Below are 22,176 nucleotides of genomic sequence, written 5' to 3' on the forward strand. Positions count from 1 at the left end.
CACTCAGAAAGGTTTGCTCCATTCTAAATGGGGCTATACAAGCATAAAGTATAATCCTACAGGTTATCTGATACCTCAAAATATGCACCACAGCCAAAATAGCTACATTTATCAATAAATCACACTTAAGTAAAATATAGAATGAAAAATGTTCCTTAGCCATCCCAGAGTTCAATTCCCTCAGTTTTTAGATGAGAAAGTCAGAGGCCTGAAAGGTACAGTTAAAAGTTAGATGGATGAAGTGGCAGAGCATATACACTTGAAACCGAAATCTCTTGATTTAGATCTAATGTTCTTTCCACTACATCATGCTGAAGGCAAACTAACTCCTGGCTGATTGGCAAGAAGTGATATAGTTCACAATGTAGTTCAACAATACCAACAAACAATTCCAAAGTAAGTTTCCTGACAGAGTATTTCTCTGAAACAAGAGGAATATAATGATTGGAACAGTAAAATTTTTTAAAAGTATATTTCATAGATATTAAAGGGAAATTACAACAATTTCCTAGTATTTGAACTTTTTTCAAGTCTTTCCAAGTGTAAAAGTCTGTTGTTCAGTCATATCTGATTCTTCAGATACCATTTTTCTTGGCAAAGATACTGGAGTGGTTTGCCATTTCCTTCTCCAGCTCATTTTACAAATGAGGAACTGAGGCAAACAGGGTTAAATGACTTGCCCAGGGTCACACAGCTAGTAAGTGTCTGAGGTCAGAACTTAACTGACCTCAGAGGTAGCACTCTATCCACTGCACCACCTAGCTGCCCCCAGTGTAAGTCTAACATTTAAAAAAAAATGATGAACCTATGATTCTACACTTGTCAGTTCAACTAATAAAAGTATGTCATGTCAAAGAATGCATAAGCACTGACAATGCAGGGTCAAAGTCCCTTTTTTGTTTCAAATAGTATTTAATATGCCACATAGTTCCCAATAATATCAAAATCCAAGCACTATGCTAATGTGAACATAGAATTTAAGAGCTTAAAAATCTTGCAACAAGCTACCCTCCCTACCCAACTATTTACTTCTTTAAAATACCTCTCAGGTTTAAATCAACTTTACAATTCAACAGACATTTATTTTTAATTGGAAGAATTTAATTTATTTTAGAGAGGCTGTGATGTTACATATAGAGAGCTGGTCTTGAAATCAACAAGTTCATGTTCTGCTTCTGACATACACTGGTTATATGACCCTGAGCAAATCAACAATACTCTGGGCAACTGAAGGTACTGACCTGTGTTATTAGGGGGAATTTTCTCACCTATACCAAGGAAATCATAGACCCAGTCTATGTTTAATCCATTACATTTATTTAATGCCTATGAGTAAAACAGGCTAGGGCACAAATTAAAATGAAACAGTCTCTACCCTCAGGAAGCCTATAAACACAAGGAAGGACAAACAGAGAATTAATAGCTTGGGGGTAGGAGAAAGAAGGGGAAGGAACTTCATCTGAGCAGAGCTATTAAGGGCCTTCCTAGCACCAAGGCAGACTTATGCAAATGTACAGAAGCAGGAGAGCTCAGCAAACGGTGAGTAGCCAGAAGGGAAGCAGTTGTTGAAATAAGTATGAAAAGGCAGTTTGGAGTTAAAATGCTTTAAAAGCTTGGTGGAGAGGTTTGTGCTCTCTTCTACAGGCAACAGGGAAACAGTAGCTTTTTAAGCAGAGGAATAACATGATCAGATCTGTGCTTCAAGAAGAGTATTTTTGAAGCTGAGTGAAAGACAGCTTGGGAGAGGGTGGAAACTAATAGCACTGACCAATTAAGAGGACCATTATAATAATCCATGAAAGAAATGATTCAGGATCGATCCAGGGTGCAGTCTGTGAGCAAAGAGAAGGGAACTGATAGGAGAGATGGTATGAAGGATTTGGGGGAGGAGGAAGTCAAAGATTACTTTTCAAGTTACAAACTAGAAGCATGGTACTATCAAGAGAAATAAAGAAGTTGGTAGAAGTAGCAGATTTAGAGGGTAAAGATGATCTTGAGAAGAAAAGCATTATTCATTCCTGTTTTAACTTAACTTTAGGGTGCTCAAAGTTATTCATATAGAAGACATATACCTATAAATACATATGGCATGTACATACATATGGCATCTTTTATTTATACATGTCTTTTATATAAATACATGCATGTATGTGTGTATAAATATTATCTATATGTATATGTCTATATATATGGCATCTTTTAATCCTGACATTTGCCAGTTTGGTAATAATAAAATGTTACTATTGTTTGAGGGGATGAGGAAGGCATTGGGCAGTTAAATAACATCCCCAAAACACGAGCAAAGTGTAGCTAAAATACTCAGCTCTCAGATTATATTCTATTTGAATTTTCTTTTTTAAATTTAAAGGGAAAACGGATAACAAAACAGAACTTTCAATCCAACTCATTAATATTTTTAAATCTCAAGTCTAAAGACCCATGATGATGCCTCATCAGGATGTGGTGGTGATATATATAAGTCTTACCAAGTTGGAAAGGACAGAGTACAGGAACAGTAAAAAAAAATGAAATAATAAAGTGTTCACCAAGCCTGAAAGTAATGTGTATATGTATAATGTGTATGTGTGTGTATATGTATGTATGTATATATAATATTCAAATACACATATGTAACACATTAGCTACTAATTACTATTATTAACAAATGTTAGAAACAGTCTAAGCTTGGGAAAATCCATCACCAAAATGCTGACCATAATGAATTATTTTGGCCATATCAACTCACAAAAACTGTATGCTAGAATTGGCCAAAGAATTTTCCCAAGCTCCGGGAAACTCCTGTTTCTGACACATACTCACTTAACCTCTCAGAGTCCCAGGAAATTCAAACTATACATTTTATATCTGCAGTAGTAGTAGGCAATAATTCCTCACGAGCTCCCCCTCAGATTGTTCATCAAACAAAAACACTACATATTAAGACCTGAAGGGGATGCAACCTCTTCAGTTTCCTCTAAGGTGTTCCCTACACAGATGGTGAAATCACAAGCCAGGAGGGGGAAAAAAGTGTATTTATTAAGGTGTGAAGCCTGTGAAGGGATCACCACGGGGGATGGGGGGAGGTGTTACCCACAAAGATGAAATTACAGATCTTTTTAAGTACTAAAATATATAAAATAGCTTGGGCAATTAAATCTTGTTCTTACCCATGCCTTATCACTGATATTCATTAGCACAGAAATAAATGATTTTAGATTCACCAACTCTAAAAAAAACATCTTAAAAATTAATAAGTAGTCCTTAAGTACAATCTGGCCTGGAAAAAGAAATATTGCAAAAAGAACCATGAAAGATAAAAACAAGCTCTATTTAAAGTAAGCTAGAAAGTATTCCTACCATACAGCAAGGTGGCCCTGGAACCATCACTTAACAAGTCCCAGATAAAGCAACTTATTTTGGGGAAGCCAAATCACAGCTGTCGGCATTGTTTTCTCCACTCCCAAATCTCATCAGAAAACTGCACAAACCTCTCGTCTTGGGGGGTGGAGAGGCAGGAATGGGGAAGAGGGGGAATCACAGTTTACATTGTAAACAGCTTTCAAACAATTATACTTTAACCCTCAGTCCCAAACTCTGCAAGATGCAGGTCACCTTCCCAGGGCGGCTGCTGCTGCAAAAAACAGTCCGCAGAAGAACTTTTCAGCTGTCATCCCAACAGCTGAGCGAGCGCTCAGCAGGCGCCAAGTCTCCAGGGCGAGCGCAGGAGCGGGGATCCCAGGCTGGGGAGCAGCTTGAGCTCTCCACACCAAGCAACCCCTGCCCGTTCCCCAGCGGCTGCCTCCTAGACCCGCTGCTCCAGGGTCACCCTGAAGCTCGCGCCACTCCCCACCCCCAGCCGCTAAAGACCCGGGGTCGGGAGGGGGGAGGGGGTTCCCGACAGCTCCATGCACCTGCGCCCGTCAGCAGCCACCCCCACCTCGGGAATGGTCCTGCCGCGCCGCCCAACTCCGCAGTTGGGCCGCTGTTCAGCCGCCCGGCCACCCTCCCGCTCCGCTCGCCCTAGCCCTCGCCCCAGCCTCTGACCCTCGCCGCAGGCAAGGGCCCTGGAACGGGTCCGGCTCCCTAGGCCCGAGCCTACGCCCCGGCCCTGTCACCTCCGCCCGGCTCAGCCGGCCCACCCCGGCCCGGCTGAGCCCCCCGACCCCGGGCCTCACCCCTTCCTCCAGCTCATCCTCGGAGCCTGCGTCCTCCGGCTGGTCCAGGTCGATGTCAAAAACTCCTGCCATGGCCTCAGCTTCCCCGTCTCTGAAGTCTGGCGCTGGGTAAAATCCGTCCCGCCGCCGCCGCCGCCTCATGGGCCCGGACCCGCCGCAGCCACCGCTGCTGCCGCCGCCATCACCAGCTGCCTGGTCTCAGTGCGACTGCGCCGAGGCCTTAAGCTCACGCCGCAAGTTCCGCCATGCACATGCGCAGTACTACCCATGAAGCCGAACTATGGGCAATGGGCGAATTTAGCTCTTGCTCTGGGACCCAAGTAGTTTAGACATGCGCATAACCTCACCCGAAGCCGATGGTATAAACTTAAGTGTGCACCTTGCCACAAAAGCGCTTGATAAACGGTGGGCATGCGTGTCATTTCTGAAATTGGTGAACTGAAATCAGAACTTGCGCATAACTCTGGACCAGCTGAGGAAGGGGTAGGAGAACTATCGGAAGAAGGGTTCGCAGAATGGTACATGCGCACTCATTCTTTTAAAGCCTTGAGTCCGGGCAGCGAGCATGCGCAGGAATAATGTTTCGGGAGGGATTAATTCGTAAAAGTGAGCATGCGTGACCTGACAGCCGTTATTCTAGGGGTAGTGGCTTATGGTTTGGCCCGCCTCCGAGCCATCGGTGAGTGCGGGCCTCCCTCGGCTGAGGGTGGATAGGCCCGAGACCAGAGAGTTCTCCTTTCTTATGAGCCTGACCCCGTGCCCTTCGCCGAGGTGGCCTCGCTGGGAGTTTCAGGGGCCCCAAGTCCCCGGCCTCGCGGCTTTTGCCTTTCCCTGGTCTTTGAACTCCTCTGCAGTGAAACAAAGCCTCTGCCGCGACCATTCCCCTCGGAGACGTTCGCCCAGTTCGGAGAAAGCTGGCTGCTGTTGCTTTTCAGGGTTGTATTCACGTAATACGACTGGGAGCTGGAAGGGACCTTGGAGATCGGCGGCGGCGGCAAGGCTAGCCGCCTGATTTTACTGGTGAGGAAACTGAGGCCCGGAAAGGGCATGTGACTTGTCCGGGACCCCCAACGGGTACTTAGAAATCCAGGGATCTCGTTGATGAGATTTTCTCCCTCCCCACTCAGCCGTGCCCTCCCGCCTTGTGTGATTCCGGTACGCATCCTTTGACCGATACCTTAATAAACCTGACCTCCCCATTGCCAGCTTACCCACGGAGAGCCCAGAGGCTGTTGCCGTGTAACCAGCCCGCCGTCTTTTTCATTTTTGTTTTTGTTTCTTCCCTTTTCTGGTGAAGTCGACGAGCATTTATTAAGGCACTGTGCCAAGCGCCAGAGATACAAAGAAAAGCAAGACCTTGCTGGCTCTCTAGGTCAAAATGATTTTTGTCTAGATGACTCAATGTTGTGTCTAGTGGGCACTTAAATGCAAACTAACCGACTGACAGTTACTCTCTTTTCCCATGCTTTTGTCAGTGCCTTCCTCTCTCTCTGAGACCACCCCAGTTTTACGTGCGCGTTATATAGTTTGTACATAGTGGTTTGTATGTTGTCTCCCCCATCAGACCCCGAGTGCCTGGAACAGGGGGGTTTTTCTTTGTTTTGGTCCTTTGTATCCTCGCCCCCTCCCCACTTTGCACAGTGCCTGGCTCAAAGTAGACGTTTAGTAAATGCTAGTTGACTAACTGAATTTTTCTTATAAGGGCTAATATAAGTGCTGGGCACCTAAGCTTGGAAGGTTGGTGAAGTCCCCATATATTCTCACTCTAACTTTATGGTATTTTGCTACTGGCAAAAATAAAACCGTTGCTTTGAAGAAAAATTGACAGAGAATCTGATGTTCCAGTTAAAGGAAGGAAGGCTTGTCAAAAATTCTTTTTGGTTCATCAATCCTTATTGATGTTTTTCACTTTCTAAATGTATCTGCATGCTTAAAAGATTGTATTCTGAGAGCTTTTATGGAGAAAAAAAACGTCAAAATTTGGCAACTAGTTTTGATATGTGTGGTAGGTTAGAGTGCGGAGTCAGCGATGAGACAAAGCATGTTTGCTTGATCCTTAATGTGAACATCTTGCAGCTTCCCTAAACTAATTTGATGTCTTCATTAATTTTCTGGGTGAAACAGTTGGATTTTCCAGATATACTATCATGTCATCTACAGAAAAATCACACTTGAAAATTGCTCAATGTCATTAATAATCAAACAGATACAAATCAAAAGAACTTTTGAGTTACCAGTTCACATTTATCAAACTGGTTAAAAAACAAAAACAGTGGTGCAAATAAAATCAATGAAGATAGAATCAGAAGAGAAGCAGCAGAGTAGGAACAATAGCTGCATCAGATATCACGGATGTTTGTTACAAGGGTTTTGTTTTTCTTTACTTATTGTAGGGAGGAGATGGGAAAGAGAGAAAATAAAATGCTCAACTGAAAATGCAATTTTAAAAAACCGAAATGTCTCTCTCTCTGTCACACCACACACACACGCACGCACGCACGCGCGCCTGCTATCCATACTACATAGGGAACTGCCACAAAAACAATAATTGTTACTGCCCAATAGTTAAGTGGGCCTGCTTGGGGTGGCCTGAAGGCCTCAGCCCCCAGACCAGAACATACCACCTCCTTCTCTTGCTTCCATGCTACCAAAGATACAGAAATACCACCTGCCATGAAGCCTTAAAGTTAAGGATCATACCAAAAACTTAGGGCCAACCTTGATTCTTCTAACCACCTACGTTCACCAACAAATTTCTCTCCATCTGCCTGTACTCTTACACTCATTTCCCAGTAGATGGCAGACTCCTACTCCCTCATTACAGATATTAATTACCACTGTATTTATCTCAATTATGGAAGGAATATGAGAAACAGCATGATGTCATGGTTAGAGATCCAGCCCTGGAATCAGGAAGACTTGGGAAGTCCCATATGTGAACCTGGACAAGTCACTGAACCTTTCAGTGTGCCAGTTAACTAATTCTGAAAGACTCTTAAGTTGCAGAGCAGGTGTCATTTATATTGAGATAGAAAGTTTCCTTCTTGGGAGTTCCATATAGCAAAGAAAGCTGAACATTTGCAATCCAATACCATCCCATCTCATGAAGAGGTAACTTTTTTTTAAACAGAAGTAATTATTAGGGACAGAAATACATTTTTGATGCTGTTTTTAGTACCCTCTCAAAGATATCTAAGAACTTTGAAGTTTTCCCCTTCAGCAGAGCCTGAATGTTATCACTGCTATATAATGTTGCTTAATGCGTGATTACTTTCTGATGTATGCGTATGTGTTTTTATTGGCCCTTGATGATAATCTGTAGTTATTTTCAAAGACATGACTGTTTCCTATTCTGCTTTATTCACTTTCTTTGTAGGAAAAGGCTTGGTCGCCATGTCAATAGTCACAATTCAACTTGGTCAGTGTGGCAATCAGATTGGTTATGAAGTATTTGATGCCATATGCAGAGACTTAAATAATACCCAAGGATTCTGCTCTAAGAGGGAGAATGAAGCATATCAGGCATCTTGCAAAGAACATTTCTTTAATGAGGAGAAAAGTGGAGGTATGTAACTAAGCTGGTGATAGATATTAAGAACAGCTCATTGTTTCTTTTTTTTTTTCCCTTTGCTAGATATTGACCCTAGAATACCAGTTATGGAAAGTAAAAGTATTGCCTGTTGAAGCAGGAAGCAACCTAGGAAATGTCTAAAAATCTCTGTATATCCAATTTTATTTTTTTAAACACCCATTGCTTTGTATACAATGGATACTCAATAAATGTTGCAAAGAAAATTAAATTTAAAATTGGGAAGTTCTATTTTAAAGTGAAATTCTTAAATGTAGTTATTGTTATGAATGTTGCTCTGTTTTCATTTTTATATTGAGAGTAGTATGATAGAGCTATGGGCCTATAATGTTAATGCTTTGAAAGGGTGTAGTCCTTCCTAAAACAGGAAGGTAGGGGATGATTATCCACTTCTCAGATACATATCCTGAATATGTAACAGTAGCTGAGTTACTGTTTCCTAACTGAGGTCCAGAGTGGGTTCTATATAAATTCTCACCCTTGTGTTTGATTGGGAGTGACACCTGGACTTGTAAGCCATTGCAGTAAATTACTTATATGCATTTGTTTAAGCCTGGAAGCCTACTGCTTACTTACTTTCTTTGGAGGAGAGGGCCTGTGTTTGTGTGCAAATACAAAGAATGAAACAGTCCAACCTATTTTCAAGGAGATTATTAAGCAGAAAAGCAAGTACCAATATATGTATTATTAAAAATACTAAAAATAGCAAATATTAAAACTCAGCAAAAGGAATGCTAAACAATAGGAATAATGTTGGTATCTTTGCTGCTTGCCTGGATTTCATGCTAGAGTGACAGAGACCCTCTTTTCTTTCTAGTCAAGTAAATTTGTATTCTGAATTAGCATGTAAAGGCCCTCCCAGCTTTCAAATTATTATCCTTTGTGGGGATAATTTTTTCCACATTTTGTTTTCCTCTTTACATTCTAGTTCCAGTTGCCCGAGCATTGCTTATTGACATGGAACCCAAAGTGATCAGTCAAACACTATTAAAAGCTGCCCATTCTGGCAGATGGAAGTATGGCCAACACTCATATTTCTGTCAAAAACAAGGTTCTGGAAATAATTGGGCATATGGGTAAGAGTGATTTACTCAAATTGCACTTTGGTTACTGGTGTACAATTGAAGAATCTAAAGAAACCATAAACTTGAAACTGTGGATCCAACCAGTCAACGAACATTTAATACTTTAAATTAGAGCTTGATTTTAGACAGTAGAAGGTAACAATCCTACCTTTGTGTTTGTGTCGCAGTTAAGGATTTCAGGTAGTATAAGAGACTGGTAGTTTCCCCAACTACAAGCTTCTAGAGGCAGGCTAGGGAATAGGGACAGTTTGTGTGTAGACTTTGGGTAAGAGAGAGAAACAGGTCTGGGGAGATATAATAGAGAAATGTCAGATATGGAGGAAACATTGTTGAGAACAATGGATTTGGTGCTTCCTGCTTGTTCAAAACCTCCTGAAACTTTTTTTTTGGTTCCCAGCTATCTTCTACCAGCAACAGGGCTTAGGTCACCTGCTTCCATTTCCCCTTCTGTCAATTTCTCTCTCTCTCTCTTTCTCTCTGTCTCTCTCTCTCTGTCTCTCCCTCCCTCCCTTCTTCTCTCACTATCTCGCACAATCTCTTGCTCTCTATCTCTCTCTCATCAGCAGACACTTCCAGACCATTCTAGAACAGAGTAGCATACAGCTTATGACAAATTACTTCTGAGTCTCAGTTTCCATACTAGTAAAAATGAAGATTGCAAAATAGCACATAAGGTAAAGTGCTTCTTGTTCTGTTCCTGAGCCCTTTGGAATATATAGGCCTATAGAAATTTTTTCTAATGATTTTTGCTTCTAATAATACTTATGAAACTAGAAACCCCTTTCTTGCCTGTATCTTTAACCCTTTCTGCCTTTTTTTTCTCATTTAGACACTGTAGAGAATTGTAAAGTAATAGGTCATTACTGATTTTCAAAATCATTAGAGAGATTATCTGGTCTAATCCCTTCATATTAGAGAAGAACTGAAAAATCCGAACACCAGAGAGGTTGTGGTTTGACCCAGGTAACAAGGCTAGCAAGTGGCATTGCTTTGACTCTTGACCAAATTGTTTCTCAGCTGCATGTGGGTTCTCATGGGATTTGGGGGTACACAGAAGTCTGAAATAAAAGCTACATTTCAGTGGAAAAGACTTGAGCTAGGGATTTTCTCTTCACAGATGATAGGGTAAGGTAGGAATTCTAAGGTGAAAAACAAGATGGGTCAGGAGGTGGTAAAATCAAAGGCTGGGGATGCCATTGAACTAGACCATCACAGGCTGGGAGAAACCTCAGCCAGTAAGGAGGGATGATCATTTAATAATAATAATGATAGCATTTAATAATAATAATGATAGCATTTACTGGTTGCTTTCAAGCATGTATAGCTGTACCTATTAATACAGTCCTACTAGAATACTAAGTAATAATGAACTACAAAATCATCTTCCCTAGAAGTTTTATCTGACTTATAAATACTCTCTAATAAAGAGGCTAGACATTGCCAGCTGAATAACATACATAGAGCTTTGCAAAGTTCTACCTTGTACTGTTACTGTATTAGCTTTTGTGTTGTAATTCCCCAGTTAAGTTAAAATTTACTTAGATTTGTCTGTTCCTTTTTTTGTGTGTAGTTATAGTGTTCATGGGCCCAAGCATGAAGAATCTATCATGAATCTAATTCAGAAGGAAGTAGAGAAATATGATTCTCTAAGAGGATTTTCTACTATAATGAGTATGGCAGGAGGCACAGGATCTGGTTTGGGAGCCTTCCTCACACAGAACTTGAGAGATGCTTATCCAAATTCTTTTATAATAAATCAGGTTATTTGGCCCTATGGAACTGGTGAGGTAAGAGCATATTGGAAAATGTCTTCATTGATAACTTTAGATTTAATTTTTTTAAGAAGAGGTTAAAAACTCTGGCTTTGTTAATTGTCAGTCTTCTTTAGAAAGTAATTTGTCTCTTCTGGGGGAAACTAGGTGGCTCAGTGGATAGAGCTCTGACCCTGGAGTCAGGAAAACCTAAATTCAAATCCAGCTTCAGATACTTTCTAGCTGTATGCCCCTGCCTATCTCAGTTTCCTCATCTGTGAAATGAACTGGAGTAGGAAATGGCATACTACTCCAGTATTTTGGCCAAGAAAACTCCAAATGGGGTCATGGATAGTCGAACACACCTGAAACGATTCAGCAATAACGTCTCTTCTAGAATGATTGTATAGCATGATGTATTCATGAGCGAGTCTCAACCTGGCTGTGCCTGTTTCAAATTTTAATCAACGAAACCTTTATAAAATAGACTGTGAAATATCCGTAATTCTACTTTGTACCATAGGATCATATAATAACATTATAGAATCTTAGAACTTTAGAGGTAGAAGGAGCCTTAGAAATCATTGCATCCAACCTATACATTTAATCTAAGGAGACATTTAACAGTTCCCTTGGAGAATTTGTATGTAACACAGTTTAGGAATCCTTAGACTAACCAGATGTCTTACAAAGGTCACTCAGTCCATTCCCCTGCATCTGGAAAGAATTATACACAAACTATTTCAAATAAATGGGCTGTCTTTATTTTTCAAGCTCTGTAAGGACAGAGATACTCTGGCTTTCCCCAGGAATCACACACACACAAAATTCATAGTTCATAATTTCTTCACTGGAGATAAAATACAGATCATCTTCCATATGGGAACACTTCATGCAAACTCTTATTGAAATATCTATTCTTAACTTATCCAAGCAAAATAATTCAATTTACTTGAGCTTTTTCTCATAGTTCCCCTTGCTCAACCTTTAAACAAAAATGTTTCTTTTCTTTGGGGAAGAGATTCTGTGTATCAGTTCTTTGCTGATTATACCAGAAGAAGCGTTTTGTCTCTATATTGAGACAAGTCAATAAAACGAGTGAGGTAGGAAGGAAACATACAATGAAATGAGCAAATAATTTTTGACCCATTTTTCTCATAGGTAATTGTCCAGAACTACAACTCAATTTTGACTCTTTCTCATCTGTATCGATCTTCAGATGCGCTTCTTGTTCATGAAAATGATGTGGTACATAAGATATGTGCTAAACTGATGAACATCAAACAGATCTCCTTCAGAGATGTAAATCAAGTCATTGCCCATCAGTTGGGAAGTGTATTCCAACCTACCTACTCTTCAGAAGGCTCCTTTCAGTACCGAAGAAACCCATTAGGTAATTTGATCATCTTAAATGCTTGTTTTCCAATGAAAAGTCTTATATTTTTCTTGAGAGTATCAAATATTGTGTACTCTTTTATCTATTCTAAAGCATAAAATTCCTACGAGCATAAATTTCAGTTTCTTTGGCAGTTTTTTGTTTGAATTTCATTGAGCCTCTCTTCTACTATACCTAAACTTTTCTAAATCTTCTGTTTTCTCTGACAATACTGCTCCCTCAGAACTTTCAGTGTGCTTTCTCTCGGTCCTTAATTAATGGGGCTAAAAGGATCCGTTTGCCCTCTATTGCCACTTTTTGTTCCCCCATTATACAGTGGTCTGTCATGAAGTTTTCTTTTGTAGTCCAAGGCTTATGTTTATATCATTTTCCCCATCCTCCTTACCATTGTTTTTCAACTTCAGGACATTCTCCCATCTTCCTTTTTTTTTGTTTGTTTGTTTTTTTATTTTTATTTTTGGTTTGCAACACACGGTTCTACATAATTTTGGGTTCCAGATTTTCTTCCCTCCCTCCCCACCTCCCTCCCCAAGATGGCATGGAATCCCATATAACTTCCCTGTATAACTTCGCATTGAATTAATTTACACACTAGTCAAGTTGTGGAGAAGAATTATGACCAATGGAATGAATCATGAGAAAGAAGAAACAGAACCAAAAAAAAAAAAACACAACCCAACAACAAATACAAAAGAGAGGAAAAAAAAGGGGCGGAGAAAAGGCGAGCAAGAAGTGTGCCTCGATCTGCATTCATACTTCATAGTTCTTTCTCTGGATGTAGATAGCACTCTCCATCGTGAGTCCTTTGGAGCTGTCTCTGCATATTGTGTTGCTGAGAAGAGCAAAGTCTGTCAGGGTTAGTCATCACAGAATCCATATATCTGTGGTTGTGTATAATGTTCTCCTGGCTCTGCTCCGCTCACTCAGCATTATGTCATGTAGGTTTTTCCAGGTTGTTATGAAGTCCGTATCATCCCCATTTCTTATAGCGCAATAGTATTCCATTACCTTCATATACCACAGCTTGTTCAGCCATTCCCCAATTGATGGGCATCCCTTTGATTTCCAATTCTTAGCTACTATAAAAAGAGCCGCTATAAATATTTTTGTACATATTGGTCCTTTTCCCACTTGTGTAATCTCTTTGGGATACAACTCTAGGAGTGGTATTGCTGGGTCAAAGGGTATGAATATTTTTATAGCCCTTTGGGCATAGTTCCAAATTGCTCTCCAAAATGGCTGGATCAGTTCACAACTCCTCCAGCATGTAACAATGTTCCAATTTTCCCACATCCTCTCCAGCATTTATTATTTTCCTGTTTTGTTATTTTAGCCAATCTGACAGGAGAGAGATGGTATCTAAGAGTTGCTTTGATTTGCATTTCTCTACTGTCAAGGCTCTTTTTTTCATCGTGGATTTCCGGTAGACCAATAACTCTTAAATTGTCTCTCCTGGATCAGTTTTCCAGGTCACTTGTTTTCCCAATCAGATATTTCACATTTTTTTCTATTTTTTCATTCTTTACATTTTGTTTTACTACTTCTTGATGCCTCGTAGAGTCATTAGCTTCCACTTGCTCAACTCTAATTTTTAATGAGTTACTGTCTTCATTTTGCTTTTGAGTCTCCTTTTCCAATTGGTTGATTTTACCTCTCAGGGTGTCATTTTCTCTATTTAGATTCTGAATCTCCGTAGCCATTTTGCCAATCTTATTCTTTAGGGGCTTGATTTTGTCTGTGGATTTTTTTCCATTTTTTCCATTTTTTTTCCTTTTTTTCCATTTTTTCTTTTATCTCCCTAATTTGGTTTTTAAAATCCTCCTTTAGCTCTTCCAGTAATGCTTTTTGTGCTTGAGACCAGTTCACACTACCTTTTGAGGTATCAGATGTGGGTATAGTGTCATTGTTATCCTCTTCCAGATTGGTATTTTGATCATGCCTGTCTCCATAAAAAGAATCAATGGTCCTCGGTTTTTTTGTGTTCTTCATGTTGGTTAGCCTTTTCCTGGGTTTATAATAAATTTCTGCTTTTGGGGCTCAGGGTTCTCTGTCCCAGCTTTCTTATTCTGGGGATTGTGAGTCTTGTTGTTGGCTTTGTGAATTATAGCCTTCAGTTTCCTGAGATGTGGGGGAGGGGGATCTGGCTGCCCGAAATCTCCTCTTCCCTTGGGGTGGTTCTCCAGCACTGTTGCTCTTCAGCAATGGTCTCAGCTCTTTGTTGTTTGAGCTGGGTGTGTGGCACTTCCCCTGGGGGAGCAAGAGTATGTCTGGGCGCCTGGTGTTGTCCCCTGCTGGCTGTGCCCCTCTGGGACCCAGGTACTCCCACTACTCGGCCACTGAAGCCCCACTTCTGTCTCCTCTATTCCAGCGGGGTTTTTTTGTTTTGTTTTTGTTTTTTTTCCCCAGGAATTCTCTGGATGTGGAAGGGAGGGATTAGAGCCGTTTACCTGGCCATTATGTCTCCCGGAAGTTCAAGAAGGTTTCATACCTTTGGGCTGCAAGCCTCAGGAGTTGGTATCTCACTCATTGCGCTGCCTCTTGTCACTTCCACAGACTGCCGTCCTGTGTTGGGAGGCCTGGGGATCTCCGCCGGTTTCAGGCGCCTGGCTTTCTCCCAGCCTGTCTCTCACGTGGGTTTCCCCACCAGCCGCTTCCGCTTTGGTCCCAGCTGAGCAGCTCCTCACGCCAAGCACTCTCCTAGCCCACAGATTCGTTCTTTCAGCCTTTCAGACTCTCCTGGCTGGGAAATTTGCCCCACTCAGACTTCTCGCAGTTTCTAACTCTCTCAATTCTGCTCAAATTCACTTTTTTATAGGAATCTGACAGAACTTGTGAGAGAGCTCTGGTAAGACACTCTTTTCATGCGGCCGTCTTGGCTCCGACCCCCCCAAAACAACAACCCATTCTCCCATCTTTCTACAGGATTTTTGGACCTGGGCTCAGTTTCTGCCCACTGATTCCTCTGACTTTATGCTCCTGATGACCCTTGTAACACCCTGACTTTACAAATCTTTGACCATTTTCTGATCGGAGGATCTTCATGTTCACTGTGTGGAGCCTATCCCTTATTGTCAGCTCCCGCCTTGAAGCTCAGTCATGGGAATTGTTACATCTCCCAAAGATGGAACTTTATGCTTCACTTCTCTGAAGACAACTTCATCTTTGACACTCTGATTCCATCTTATTGAACCTCATCTTCACACTGCAACCCATATGATTTCTTATCCCCTTCCTATTATCCCAGTCTGTCAGCCGCTACATCAGTGCCCTCACTAGCACCCTAAAATTGCTTGCCCACTTGACCTTCTTCCCTGCCAGTACTCAATTCAGTTGTCACTTTCCTAATTTGGTCTGCTGCAAATTTGTGCTATTTAAATCTCAGCTGGGCCGTCCCTGATACTTGGGGATTTGTGTTCATCTCTTTACTAACTCCTTTTTCCATTTTCCACAGCAGCTTTTTTGAACTTTAAATTCTACTAAACTTACCAAATCCCTACTCCTTACAATCAGTAAATCACCTGCGTTCCTACTCTACATAAAACTGAGCTCCTTCAACTCCGCTCAAAGCTCAGAATTTCTTGCCATCACCAATTCTTACATAGCCTCTCTCCTTGTAAGGAATAAATTCTTTAAGGCTTGTTCTGTCAGTTATCCCTTGTTCTTCCCTTATATCTCCAACATCTCTTTTTCTGTTGGCTCTTTCCTTTCTGCATATGAGTTCAGCTTTTTATTTATTTATTTGTTTGTTTGTTTGTTTGTTTATTGCAGGGGGGAAGGCAGGGCAATTGGGGTTAAGTGCCTTGCCCAAGGTCACACAGCTAGTAAATGTGTCAAGTGTCTGACGCTGAATTTGAACTCAGGTCCTCCTGACTCCAGGGCCATTGCTGTACTCACCGTGCCTCCTAGCTGCCCCTCGTTCAGCTTTTTCTATAAAAAATAAAATAAAAGATAAATCACCTTTCCCTGTATACTTTACCTACTAAACTTCTGGTGAGAAGCACGTTATGCCTTCATTTGCTTATTCATGAGTCCTTGGCAGTTTGGCTTAGATCTCTCTTCATTCTACAAAACCATTCTCTAGAATATCACAAATGCCGTCTTGATTGATACATTTAGTAGCCTTTTTGTCTTCTATCTTACTAAAAACATTTTTATTGATACATCTTGTTTCAACACATTAGTCTTTTCCTATAGTGTCTTCTCATAAAAAAGTTAAACAAAATCACCTGATAAAGTGATTGTAACTGGCAATGTACATCACTTTGCATTTTTGTATTTTATTGTTTGTTAACATAGTTTATGCTTTATTAATATTAATAATAATTTAATAGCCAACATAGTCTGTTATGTTTTACTTCAGTGACTTTTTTTTCTTTTTGGGGTTTTGTTTTTTTTTTTTGTTTGTTTTTTTGGTGAGGCAATTGGGATTAAGTGACTTGCCTAGGGTCACACAGCTTTGAACTCAGGTCCTCCTGACTCCAGGGCTGGTGCTCTGTACACTGTACCACCTAGCTGCCCCAAGCAAGCCCATTGTGGTCTTTTATTTTGAGGCAATCAGGGTTAAGTGACTTGCCCGAGGTCATGCAGTGAGTGTCTAAGGTCAAATTTGAACTCAGGACCTCCTGACTGCAGGGTCAGTGTTCTCTCCACTATGCCACCCAGCTGTCCCTATCAGTGACTTTTTCTCAGTCCTCACCTCCTTTGACCTCTCTGCAATATATTAAATACTATTGAGTATCCCCTAACTCTTGAAACCCTACTTTCCTTAATTTCCATAATACATTGATTTTTGTCTTTTTTGCTTGGTTTTGCTTCTCTGCCCACAAAATGTAGCCATTTTCTAAGGTTCTTTCCTCAACCATCTTCTCTTCCTGTACTCTCTCTGGGTTTTCTCATAAACCGTTAGGCTTCAGCTATGATATTTATTCAGATGACTTCTAATTTACATATCTAGACTACCCCCAATCTGAGCTTCTGTTACACATTTTCAGTTCTGTTAAACGTCTTAATCTCTTTATACTGCACCAAACCATAAATTTAACCTAAAACTAAATTCATCTTCATTCCCCAAAGCAGTTCTTCCTCCTAACCTTTTCTGTTTTGTTAATGGCACCTCCATTCTCTTAGCTACATGGACTTGAGAATTCAGTATCATTTTTGACCCCCCTTGTCTTGTCTTCCTCTCCACCTCCACATCTGATCCTTAGGTTCTGTCAAATTCACTTCCTGTTTCTGGATTCTATCCATTCTACTTTGGCCACCATCACCATAGTTCAGGCCCTCATTACTTTTCACCAACATTACTTCAGTGGCCTTATTGCTTCCAGCCTTTTCCCCTTCCAAGCCTTCCTGCATAACCCTCTCAGGTTAATCATAAAATGTAATAGATAACATCATTCTTCTGGAAACTTTCAGTACATACTTGAGTTCATCATTTATTGATGCTCACTATGCGCAAGGCACTGTGCCAGATGCTGTGGGGTATACAGACATGAACCATAAATGCCTCTGCCCTTGTAAGAGCTCAAATAAGGCTTTTTGGAGAGAGTAGTATTGGATTATAAAATTTTGACAAGTAGAGATGAGGGCAAGAGGAAAGATATGCCAAGTAGAGGGGTTACAGTGTGAGCAAAGGCATGGAGATGGGAAAGTACATAATATGTTTAAGAAATGGAAAGAAGTCCTCTTAGCTGAGGCGCTCAGTGTGTGAAGGGGAATAATGAAAAATAAACCTGAAAAATTAGGTCGAATGTTAAACGAGAGAGTTTAGAATTTATAAGCAATAGAAAGCCATCAATAGATTTTGAATGGTCAGTGACATGATTAATCTGTTTTTTCACCTCTCCATTACCTGCTAGATAAAATCCAGACTCTTTAACTGAGTGTTGAGGCGTGAAATCTGTGATCCTGTGATTCTTGCCCTTCTCGGAGCAAACAAAGGCTTACACGTATGTGCACGTTCCATCCTGGAGGCATTCCTAATCCAGCTCCATCTCTAGCACATTTTGATACTTGGTTATTTTTCTTTCAGTTATATCTGTAAGCAGATAAAAATACTTTCTTCTAAAAATGTTCCCAAGAGAATGTTTTAGAGAATTTAGAATGAATGAAAGGCATTCATGCTTCTTCTCATAATTTATTTATCACAGTGCAAAGAACATGTGCCTGGCACATAGTACGTACTTAATAAAAGGTTATTAACTTGACTGACTTTCATTTGGTCTCTAGACCAGGTACAGTGGTAGGTGGGGTGGGAGACAGGTAGAAGCTTACCTTCCTACCCTATATTGACACAGTGAGGCAAAGCCCCAGTGGCCTTATGGTAGTCATGGCTCTGGGTGCAAGTGTGTAGATTAATTCTTTTGCTTGGTACTAGTTTGGCAGCTGTGTTCTTTGCATTATACATATTTCCCCTGTAATTGCTTTTAATGTCATTCGTTTTGAATGATCCTGGACTTAGAAAATAAAATACATATTTTGGCATCAAATTGATCAACTCAAAATACATACAAACGTGTGTGTGTGTGTAAAATATACACATATATACATATACATATATGCACTGGTGTATGTACGTCACTACACCTGTGTGTGTAATTTAATGGCAACAATCTGGAGTAATTTATTAAAGATATTCCTTTCTCTCTCTCTAGGAGACTTGATGGCAAGCTTGGTTCCACACCCTGAATTCAAGATGCTGGGTCTCCGTAACATTCCTCAAATGTCTGAAAACTCATTGGCATACACCACCTTTGCTTGGACTGGATTGCTCAAGCATTTAAGACAGATGCTCATTTCTAATGCTAAAATGGAAGAAGGTAAAAAAAAAAAGTGTTTTCTTAAAAAATATTCCAGCAGTCTGGGCTTTGAGAACCTCTAATATAAATAGATTTGGGCCAGCTGGGGTAGGACTCCCCAAAAGTCCCAATGGTTTAGTTGCTTTTTTCCTCACTTTCACTCCATACGCCCCAGACAAAATTGTAAATCAACTTTAGACAATACTATTAGACATTCATCTCTTCCGACTCTGTTATTGTTCTTTAAATTAACAACTTCCATGACTATTTAATAACTTGACTCTGAGTTTTGACCCTATATATTTGGATTAATTTGTTTCTGGTGACCTTAATTTCTTAAATAGTATGTAATAGCTCTGTTCTACACCTATCATACATCTTAACTAAAATGAAAACATTATAAGTTTCAAAACGAAAAAAGTGTATTGCCCACATGTTCTTACTTTGCTACTTTTTGGATTTTCTTACTGTAATACCTTGTGATTATTATGCTAAAATTTTGTGGATGTGTCTTGCAATATACTCCCTAATTCATTTTTTTCCAAGCGAAGAACTGAAACAATTTTATAGAGCCAGGAAATAAGGAAGAAGTTGAATTAGCAATATGTCCTATTTACATCCCTCTAAGTTCTCCCCCTCTTTGTTACTGCATGTTTGTACATCATTATTATCATAGTATGTATGCTCTTTGTGTGTGTATGTATATGTATGTAATTGTGTATATATATGTGTATATTACCTGCTAACGTGTGTTGACATAAGTAGGCCACAAGCCATTTTTCATAACAATATAGGATTCCATTATATTAATATAACATAGTTTCCCCTTTTTACTAGGCATGAGTTATTTCCAATTTTTTGCTATTATAAATATCATTGTCGTAAATATCTCTGTGGAGGGGGCAGCTAGGTGGCGCAGTGGGTAGAGCACCAGCCCTGGAGTCAGGAGGACCTGAGTTCAAATCTGGCCTCAGACACTTGACACATATGCTAGCTGTGTGACCTTGGACAAGTCACTTAAACCCAATTGCCCTTCCAAAAAAAAAAAACCAAAAAAAAAAAAAAGAAATGGTTAAAAAAAATATCTCTGTGGACATCATTTTTTTCTTCTTGGTTATTTCCTTGAGTTATATTCTCAAAAGTAGAATTATTGGCTCAGAGTAGATGAGGTGTTTAATAAAAGCAAACTCTTATTATATGTGAGGGAATTGTGAGAATTGTATGAACCAAACTGACTTCATCTTGTGATTTATCCCTAGATCTAGCTTAGTTCTCTTTCTATTTGGATATGGGTCTAGTCTAATTTCTGTCTTGTGAGAAAACTTTATTCATTTATGGGACTTGTGAGAAAACTTCATTGCATTGTTTGAACATAACCCTGAGTGGCTGGGAAGCTGGACCACTTCTACCTATTGCTTAGAGACCCTTAAACTAGGGATCTAGGTGATGCTGACCAGAAATCCAGTCAGATCCAAAGATTGATGGGAAGAGTTTTCTTACAATTATACATCTCATGCAACCCCTATGTCTTATCTGAAAACTGGCCCCGTACTGGTCAATCTGTTACTGTTTGCATGTTCCTTTGATTGAATACAGACGTTTGGGAAGAGCGGGACTCTTTTTTTTTTCTGATTTCAGGGAATTGTACCTCTTCACTTTCCCCCTGACTTAATTTTTGAAACTCATTCAAACCTACCCCCAACCCCCAATTCGAAAAACCCCTTATCTTTCCCCCAGTTAGAAATCAAATTACCTAATCTTATATCCTGGTTTATATTCTGTTAATGGTTTACTTTTAATGCATAAAAATCTGTTTCCCCCTGCATTCAAGGTTCAGTGCTAAGCTGAGGAAGGCCTGCTCCCAATTTGTTACACAATTAACATGCATTGCTTAATAAATTGATAAACTCCCTAGAGTATTCTGGTCATTTTTTCACTGAGGGACTTTTTTGTGGAAAAATGCCCCCCAGAGGTCAAACTCCCCTTAAGTTCAAATTCTTCCAAGCTAAGGAAAGATCTACCTCCACACTGCTGGGGATGGTTTACCCCAACCCTGGAAGTTGGGGACTCCCTTTAAGGAACTGATGGGTTCTGGGAATAGTAATATACCAAAGGATTCCCCCATGGGATAAAATTTCTTTTTTGCATGAAACCAGGGCAAGAGTGAACTGTTAAATTGACACCCCTTTACAAAATTCTTATTGGCCTGGAATTTCCTATACAGGAATAGAGAGGATGGCTAAAAGATAGAGCTTTCAAATTATGCTTAAATATATCAAAATCCAAACGGGTCCCAAATTTGATGACAAATTAAAGCTTGGAGATTAGACTTTCAGTAGGAGATAAGGAGGCTAGCAAGTATGTGTTTGTTTTCTTGTTTTGTCTGTTTTTGTTTCTTTGTAAAATGAAGAAAAATCTCTGTCATGTGTCATGTTCATCGTTGTTTGTAGATTTTGCTACCTTGAAAGATTTATAAGGGGAAAATGCAGCCACCCAGAAACACTGCTAAAAAGCTGTAGCCTAAGAGTTCAGAATGCTGGGGAAGATTAATGATGTTTCGTAGTTTCATACTTGAAACAGTGATGCCAAATTCTGTCCCAGTAAGCAGGACTAACTCCCACTTTAGATTTTCAGGGGAAGATTAGGTTAAGAAGGAAAAAAAAAACAAACCAGCAAGATACTTTGTCATTTCAGCCCTGATGATGTTGAGATTACAAAGATAAAGTCAGATAACCAAAGAAAGGAAAACTTTTTCCTGGTTTGTAAAACTTGCTAAACACAGCATCTTAATAGATTTTGGAGCTTTGGAGATTAAGGAAATTGGAAATTAATCATTAAGGAAGTTTGGAGATTAATCATTTCAAGATTGCAATGGAGAACTTCTGGGACTTTGTGTAATTCCAGGAATTTACCCCTTCTCTTTGTCCTATCTGATAAGGCACTTAGCAGAAGCTTAACATATACTGAAACATCTTAGTGATTTTTAGGGTACCACTCTATAAAATTTGTTTTAAGGAAAAATAAGAATTGAATTACGTAAAAGTTTCGGGGGTAACACTTAGATTATTACCTTTTTTCCTGAAGATTGATAGGCCTATTATTTTATTGTAATGAAGGAAGGCAGCTGGTTTGAAAGAAATTCCAGAGTGAAGAAAAAAATAGGTATGCAGTTTGCATTTTAAATATATCTGAAACTTAAATAGATGCTTCTTGTTAACCCTTTCTTGACTATGAAAAGAGAAAACATTGCTTAAATCAGGGAACAACTTAAAAATGAATAAAATTTAGAGGGCAGCTAGAAGGTGCAGTAGCTAGAGCGTCTGCCCTGTATTCAAGAGGACCTGAGTTCAAATCCAGCCTCAGACACTAGCTGTATGACCCTG

General features: G+C 40.0%; 2 protein-coding genes across 10 annotated transcripts in view; one reads left to right on the forward strand and one right to left on the reverse strand.

The window, feature by feature from the left end:
- RPS6KB1 (ribosomal protein S6 kinase B1) overlaps positions 1-4,386 on the reverse strand; it is a 31,218-nt gene extending 26,832 nt beyond the window's left edge. For 3 of the 4 annotated variants that reach the window (XR_005010231.1, XM_036756679.1, XM_036756675.1), the window contains exon 1: positions 4,176-4,371. Coding sequence is in view for 3 of the 4 variants with exons in the window: in XM_036756679.1 (XP_036612574.1) it covers positions 4,176-4,316 (141 nt within the window). In the remaining variant the exon portion in view is untranslated. Of the gene's footprint in view, positions 1-4,175 lie in introns of all 4 variants that reach the window. The other variant, XM_036756676.1, reaches the window with a different exon arrangement.
- A 419-nt stretch (positions 4,387-4,805) lies between these two features.
- The window catches only part of TUBD1 (tubulin delta 1), a 31,618-nt gene continuing 14,247 nt past the window's right edge, over positions 4,806-22,176 (forward strand). The window contains exons 1-6 of one of the 6 annotated variants that reach the window (XM_036755891.1): positions 4,806-5,195; positions 7,552-7,740; positions 8,693-8,840; positions 10,420-10,636; positions 11,762-11,993; positions 18,650-18,814. In XM_036755891.1, coding sequence (XP_036611786.1) covers positions 7,569-7,740; positions 8,693-8,840; positions 10,420-10,636; positions 11,762-11,993; positions 18,650-18,814 — 934 coding nt within the window. In that variant the 5' untranslated portion in view covers positions 4,806-5,195; positions 7,552-7,568. Of the gene's footprint in view, positions 5,196-5,242; positions 5,331-7,551; positions 7,741-8,692; positions 8,841-9,789; positions 9,813-10,419; positions 10,637-11,761; positions 11,994-18,649; positions 18,815-22,176 lie in introns of those variants that run through there. The other 5 variants (XM_036755893.1, XM_036755892.1, XM_036755894.1 and 2 more) reach the window with 5 other exon arrangements.

This window comes from Trichosurus vulpecula, chromosome 4, assembly GCF_011100635.1.
Source record: "Trichosurus vulpecula isolate mTriVul1 chromosome 4, mTriVul1.pri, whole genome shotgun sequence".
NCBI classification, from domain to species: domain Eukaryota; kingdom Metazoa; phylum Chordata; class Mammalia; order Diprotodontia; family Phalangeridae; genus Trichosurus; species Trichosurus vulpecula.